Below are 7,871 nucleotides of genomic sequence, written 5' to 3' on the forward strand. Positions count from 1 at the left end.
ATGAGGATGTCCCCTCTAGCACGGGCCAATATGAGCTTCTCTGCATTCCTGCTGACAGGCTTCCCAGGCCTGGAATGGGCTCACCACTGGATCTCACTGCCCATTTTTATAGGATACCTTGTGGCCCTCCTAGGTAATGCCACCATCTTGCATCTGGTACGAACTGACCCTTCCCTCCACCAGCCCATGTACTACTTCCTGGCCATCTTGGCTGTGACAGACTTGGGCCTGTGCATGTCCACGCTGCCCTCAGTGTTGGGTGTGCTGTGGTTTGATGCCCGGATGGTGGGCCTGGTGCCCTGTGTTCTGCAGCAGCACTTTCTACACTCCTTCTCCTTCATGGAGTCAGCTGTGCTCTTCGCTATGGCTCTTGACCGCCTGGTGGCCATCCGATTCCCACTGCGCTATGCATCTGTGCTCACAGGTCCTCGTGTGGCATTGGTGGGGAGTGTGCTGGGCATGTGGAGTGCTGCCATCACTGCCATGCCCTCGTTGCTCCTGTTGAAATTTGACTACTGTCACCCTGGGGCGCTGTCCCATGGGTACTGCCTTCACCAGGACATGATCCGCCTGGCCTGCTCTGACACACGTTTCAACAGACTGTATGGGCTGTGCATCATCATGCTGGCCATGGGCTCTGATGTCCTTTTCATCCTGCTCTCCTACACCATCATCCTCCGCACCGTTGGCCATTGCCTCTGCAGGGGAGAGGCTCAAGGCCCTCAACACCTGTGTCTCCCACATCCTGGCTGTACTCTGCTTCTACATGCCTGTGCTAGGCCTGTCCATTGTGCACAGATTCGGGCACCACACCTCTCCCCTGGTACATATCCTCATGGGCACTGTCTCTGTGCTCTTCCCACCCCTGATGAACCCTGTTATCTACAGCATCAAGACCCAGCAGATTCGCAGGGCCATTCTCAAGGTGATTTCACTGGGGAGAATACAGTGAGGCATTGGGGATGGACTAAGGACTATGCGACAAATACAAAAGGTGCAACATATAATGAGAATACCAGGAGAAGAAAGAGAGGAACAGAAGAAATATTTAAAACAATAATAAGTATTTGAAAGAAGAATTTCCTGAGTTTCTTAAATAATGTCAGACACCAAACCACAGATCCAGGAAGCTCAAACAACAGCCAAGATGAATGCCAAAGAACTATACCTGGGCATATAATTTTCAAATTGCAGAAAATTAAACGTAACTTTTCAAATAATGTTGAAAAAAGCCAGAGGGCAACATCTTACCTATAGAAGAACAAAGATAAGGATTATATACAGCTTCTCAGAAAACATGCAAGCAAGAAGAGAATGGAATGAAACATTTAATGTTGAGAGAGAAAAAAATACAGAAAAAAAAACAAAAAAAAAATACATATATATACCAGCCTAGAATTCTGTCCCCTGTAAAATCACCCTTTAAAGGTGAAGGAGATATAAAGACTTTCAGACAAATAGAAATTGAGGGGAATTCATTGCCAGTAGGATTGCTTTGGAAGAAATGTTTAAAGAAGCTCTGTAGAGAGAAGGAAAATAATGTAGTTCAGAAACTCAGACCCACAGAATTAAAGGAAGCATATTGGAGAAGGAATAAGTGGGATAAGATAAAACTCTTATTTTTCTTGTTCTTAACTAACATAGTTCTTTCAAAATAAAAGCAACAATGTACTCAACTACACATGCATATGTGATATGTACATTTAAGTATGCTTATATATAAGTGAAATGAATGTCAGTAATGCTACAAGGGATGGGAGGAAGGAATGAGACTGTTCTGTCATTATAATGTACTCACACTTCCCATTAGTGGTATACTGTTGTTTGAAAGAAGACTTGGATTAGTTATAAAAGTACATTGCGTCTGAGTTGGGTCTAAGCCTTTCCTTGAATCCTATTCATACCTCTAATTTCTACAAATAAATATGAAGTAAATTGACCCCCTCATTATTTATCCAGTCAACTATCAGTTTTCTAAGCCTATTCGTACTTTTTAACCCACCACCCAGTCACTTAAGACTAGTTTTTACTCGTTATTTGAAAAAAAATTTAGATTTTTCCCAAGACCAGGCAATAACACTATTTTTAAAACAAATTATTACATTTTTCTGAATTTTATATGTTCATCTAATTTCTTAGAGATCATTAATCTTTTAATGTCTAGCAACACTTTAAATATGTAATTAGTAATATTTGAATTAATGAGATTTCTTACTGTGAGAGTTCAAACAAGGCTAAGAAATGCCCCAAAGGAGAAAGATTTAGTAATTAGAAAATTACTAAACAAAGAAACAAAACACAATAATAACAACACTCCAGAAAAAAATAAAATCCAGAGGTTCAGCATTATGTCGTCTAATATATGCAGTTTTAACTACAACAAAAATAGCAGACACACAAAGAAATAGGTACTTGTATAACCACACTTAAGAAAAAAAGTTGATAGGAATTGACTCAAAGTGAGACCAGAATAATGAATTCAATAAAGTGTGAATTGCTGCAATTTTTTTTATTTCAAAGTATAATTAATGCAATAAAATAAATTTGTAGCTTAATTGTAATTTTGGTTACCACAGTAAGATAGTTAGCATGGCTTTAAATTTACTTAGCCTAAGATCCACTTTCCTCATCCAGAAAATCTGGATGGAATGGTATATCTTTTATAGAGTTAGAGGGAGAACTAAATACGACACCCATGAATCAGATAACAGCTTAATAGTAGTTGCCAAATATTTCTAAGATCTGTCACTTAAATAAGGATTGTTAAGAATATAGATATAACAGTGGCTCCCTCCAACCAGGTCCCTGAAGTATGATTGGAAAGCAGCTAGAGAAAGAAAGTAAATTAAAATAACTTGCTATTATAAAATGTGTTTGCTTCACTGCCTGCTCCGTCTTTCATCCATGACATATGTATCCTCTCTGGATTCCCATTTACAAAATATGAGTCTTGTTTGACAGACTGTTATGTTTACATGAAGTGGGAAGATAGACTCAGAATAGGACTCTAAGCTGCAAGTGGTACATAATAAGTGATCCACATATATATGCTATTATTTAACAGAGATCACTTAATCTCAATTTCAGAGAAAATAAACTAGAATTCCTCTTAGGGTACAAGTCAAAGTAGCTGTAGAGGGGGAACAGAAAACAGGAACTGAAAAGGTACAAATTCAAAGGGCCCCTTAAATCGTATTTGCCAGTTTCAGCACAAGCAATTTCTGCCTGTGTCCTTAGGACACAGGAATGTCCCTGACCAACAGGTTTATTGTGTAAGAAATTGTCAGAGTATTTTAGAAGGGCCTTCAAACAAACATATAATATTATATATACATAAGTATATAGTGAAATGCAATACATGCATGCACAAACACAGATAAGAATGTATATACCTAATTGCACCTTTTACTTAGATCTAGGGGTTCTTTCCTTAGGTTAGCGATCAAGGACATACCTTTGCCATTTTACCATCTACATGAATGCACATTCAATGGTAAATATATTTGTGGGAAGATATGCATGCTCACAGATTCATGAAAATTTGCAAACAAAATTCTACATAAGGGAACATGGTTATGCATGTATCAGCCCACACCCATATGCATGAGTACACATGTACACAGAATTTGACTTATGATTCCCCAGAAAACACCTTCTAGGATGCTGTGCTCTTGCACAATTATTCCTGTAGGCCCAGAGGCAGCACCTTCTGAGGTTGGTTTGCCTGTGTCTCCCAGGGGACTAACTGGCAAAATCAAGACAGAGCTACTTCTGGAATCATGATAAATAAGGAGGCCACTCAGCCCCTGGCTCCAGCTAGTGAGCTGGGGACCAGGACTGAGACCAAACACATTGAAGGGCAGGTGGGCCTTCACAGAGGTAGAGAGGAGTTGGCCAGAAATCCAGCCCCTGCGATCAGGAGGATAGGAGATTGATTCAGGTGAGCAGAACCTGGGGTTTTGTTCTCAGATGCAGTGCATTTCCAGCCCATATTTTATTTTCCCTTTCCTCATGTCAGGAAAGACTCCTCCCTGGAGGAAGAAATCTTTTGTCCTGAAAGCCTCACTGTGGCGGAGAAACAACTGGAGTCTGTTCTACACATCTCCTCTCTATTAATTCAGGAAACCTGGGACAGGGAAGCTCTGTTTTGTCCCCAAATCCAATTCTTTTTAAAGTAGATATTTGATTCTGTTTTTAAACCTGTCATCATGTCTTAGGCCTATCTGCCCTCCTCTCCTGCACCTTCCATACCAACAGGCCTAGCCAGTCCCATCGCACTCAGGCAGCCACACACACGCTAGTGCCTGGTCCCTCTCCACTCCGCTCCCGGCTGACCTGTTCTGTTCCCAGACCCCTCACGCTTCTCTGGCTGAGGCAGCGCGTCACCGTCTCGTGTATCGCCACGGGCTTCCTGGCATGGCTCTTGATCGGGCTTCCTTCCTTTCCAAGCTGCAGCTGCAGCTTTGCCCCTGTGACTCTGGCAAGTCACTTGAAATGCCAACTTCTCTCTCTTCCAAGTTAAAAAATGAGTATGACTAGGTCATTTGGAGTATTCTGAGGAAATGAATAAGGTGACATGTGCAAAGATAACATACACAGGGCATCCTTCCAGAGTTCCTGATGCACAAAATTAAATCAATACATTTCCTTTCTTTTCTCATACTTCTTATTTTGCCCTTTCCCTACCAAACACCAGGTTTTAACCTCTCCTTGTAGTATTTCCCACTCAACTTCTCACCTCACTCATTAGCATTGATCTCTGACTTTCTGTAATAGCAACTCTTCATATATAATGAGGCAAAAGGATCTGACTTTATTTTTCTGTCCTCAAGGAACCCTCAGAGTCTATTTTATGTCTCTCTTTGAATAAAAGAAGACTAAGTCCTTTTCTCCTGAAACTCCTAGCTTGGAAAAATTTGTGTATTGGTGTGTGCCACCTTCCCTGTTGCCCTCCTCCCCTTCCTCCCTTTCCGGGTATTAAGCCCTGAGGTATGTTCAAAATATAGGCTCTAGGCCTTCCTTGGAAGACCCTGCAGACAGCCAGAACCACACAGACAACTAAATTGCACTATAGGGAACCAAGTGCTAGATTAGAGGCGAGTGTGCTGACAGGCTGCTGTAGAAAGTGACTGACTACCTGCCTGTGTGAGGAAGGAGACATGGAATTGACATGGGAGCCAGAGGTTATAAAACAATGCTAGAGGTTGGATTTGTTTCAAAGTGCACCTTTTTAGTTGAACTGAATGCTGGGATACTTAAGAAAGGAAAAGAAAAACAAACCAAACAATAATAACAACAACAAAGGAGAAATCGCAGGGAGGCCCTGGGTGGCGGGGGATGACTTGTTAGGGTGTGTCAGTATTTATAGAGGAGGCAAGTTGAGGATCAAAATCTCACCAGAGTTCCACATGCATTAAGAAGTGCGCCAGTCAAAAAGGACACACGTATGAGTTACAAAGAATTTTTCTTTCATCTTAAAACAGTGACAGGAGAGCAAAAACCGCAGTTCCCTTTGTTAATTAAAATTGATGCATGATCATAAGCCACTGTCTTCCTCTCCATCAGACGGTTTTGAAGTGAAGGGGGTATCATGCATATCACACAGGTTTTAAAAAGATCAAGCTCAAAGAATAGCCCACTAGAAAATAAAAATGAGGGATTTAAAATCATGTTTGTAAGTTCAACTCTATCCCACCTTTCAATACCTCCAGTGTCCTCATCTCCAATACCTTTCCCCCTGTACCGTGTTTTCTTTTTGTTTCCAGTGAGGAATCAGATCTGTGTTCTTTACCTGATGAGACAAATACAATTTTTTTTCTCATTTTTTTTTCTAACACAGAGATTTTGATTGACTTTCCATCCTGAGATATGGAGGTTTCCTCATAGATATATCTTCTTGGTATCTTCCTCTCTCCTTAACAGATACATCTCTTGGATAATGTAAAGAGATGCAGAGTTTTCCTTCCGAGGCAGGATTTAAGAAGGTACCAGCTCTACTGAGGTGAGATGGCATGAAAAAACATTTGTCCTTATTTCTGAAGTTTCAGAACCATGGTCGGAAGGGACCATATGCTGGGCACTTGCCCCCTGTGCCCACACACACAGTAAGCACTAGTTGATTAACCATCATGTGAGCTGCAACATGTGGACTGACAGCTAGAGAGGAATTTCCCAATCGGCAGAATACTTCTTTCCATGAATAGGAATTCCAGTGGGCAAATTAATTTTTATACCATTGACTTTTTTCTGTTCTCTCCCCCACCACATGTAAAAGCCAAAGTGACCATCCAAGAGGTGGCGGGCTGCACACGGGGAGCTGAGCCCCTTGTAGAGATGGTTCATCCAGGTAAAGGCAGACAGGTCTGTGTCCCCAGTGGAGAGAAGCCTTTGGTCTTCCTCGGAGTGGCAGGGATGGGCATGTAGAATCTTTATCTCCTGGGCAATTCTGTACTAACATTGGAGCGATTTTATTCTTAACTCCATCTCCATCAGCCACTTAAAATTCTATGTGCTCTAACATTCACATGTCTTACAGATTATAGCTTCATTTATGTTAGTGTCTTTTCAATGATGTCTTGTTTAAACTACACAGTACCACTTCTTGACAGAGACCTGAGAAACATTAAATTCCTGCCAAATACACACAGTGAAACCACTATGGAGATTAGCTTTAAATATGAATGATAAAATATTCTACCTGATTCCCTTATTCTGGAGGTATATTTATTTGAAGTATGACTCCACCTTTTCATTTAGCATTGAACACCAAATGAAGCTATTCATGGATGGGAGGAGGGACATAGCTGGCAGATAGTACTATGCAGTGGAATATGCAGGTCCCCCTCATTCTCCAATAACCTTTACGTGTCTCACCCCAGTTTGCATCCCTGGCACCTCCCTGGATCAAAGTCCCCAGGCTCCAGACATAGAAAATGTTCAACACCAGTCAGTGCATCCCAAAATATTTTCTGCTGACTGGTCTTCCTGGTCTGGAGGCCCTGTATCCTTGGTTTATCTTCCCATTCTGCTCCACATATCTTGTGGCTCTTGTGGGCAATAGCCTGATCCTGGCAGTGATCAAAAAAAACAGCTCTCTTCACCAGCCGATGCACCTGTTCCTGGCTATGCTGGCCTTCGCAGAGCTTGGTGTCTCTGTTTCCACACTGCCCACGGTGCTGGGCATCTTCCTTTTTGGAGCCAATGAGATCTGTTTTGAAGCCTGCCTTTTGCAGATGTTCTCCATACATTCATTTTCCATCTTGGAGTCAGGAGTTCTGCTGGCCATGTCTGTGGACCGCTTTGTGGCCATCTGCAGCCCCCTGCGTTACACGGCCATCCTGACTCTGCCCCGAATTGCTGGCGCTGGTGCTGCGCTTGGACTGAAGAGTGTGATGCTCATGTTTCCGCTGCCCTTTCTCCTGAAGCGTCTGCCCTTCTGTGGCCACAGTGTCCTCTCCCACTCCTATTGTCTCCACTCAGATCTGATCCAGCTGCCCTGTGGGGACACTCGGCCCAACAGTATTCTGGGGCTCTGCATCGTTACTTGCACTTTTGGGCTGGACTCGCTGCTCATCGTCATCTCTTATGTGCTGATCCTCTACACAGTGCTGGGCATTACCTCTGGGGAGGGACGGCGGAAGGCCCTCAGCACCTGTGTGTCGCATATCTGTGCAGTCCTCGTGTACTATGTGCCCATGATCAGCGTGGCCCTGGTCCACCGCTTCATGAAGCACGCTGCGCCTGCCGTCCGCCTCCTCCTGGCTAACGTCTACCTCCTGGTGCCTCCTGTGCTCAATCCCATCATCTACAGTGTTAAAACCAAGCAGATACGCCAGGCACTAATTCAACTCTTTCTTCAAAGAAAACAGTAA

At 42.8% G+C, this 7,871-nt stretch overlaps 1 protein-coding gene and 1 pseudogene across 1 annotated transcript; both read left to right on the forward strand.

Moving 5' to 3' along the window:
* Positions 1-952, forward strand: LOC118933100 (olfactory receptor 51L1-like; annotated as a pseudogene).
* A 5,980-nt stretch (positions 953-6,932) lies between these two features.
* Positions 6,933-7,871, forward strand: LOC118933046 (olfactory receptor 51I2-like). Its single transcript, XM_036927015.2, has one exon. The coding sequence runs from the start codon at positions 6,933-6,935 to the stop codon at positions 7,869-7,871; it is 939 nt and encodes a 312-aa protein (XP_036782910.2).

Source organism: Manis pentadactyla, chromosome 9 (genome assembly GCF_030020395.1).
Source record: "Manis pentadactyla isolate mManPen7 chromosome 9, mManPen7.hap1, whole genome shotgun sequence".
NCBI lineage: Eukaryota > Metazoa > Chordata > Mammalia > Pholidota > Manidae > Manis > Manis pentadactyla.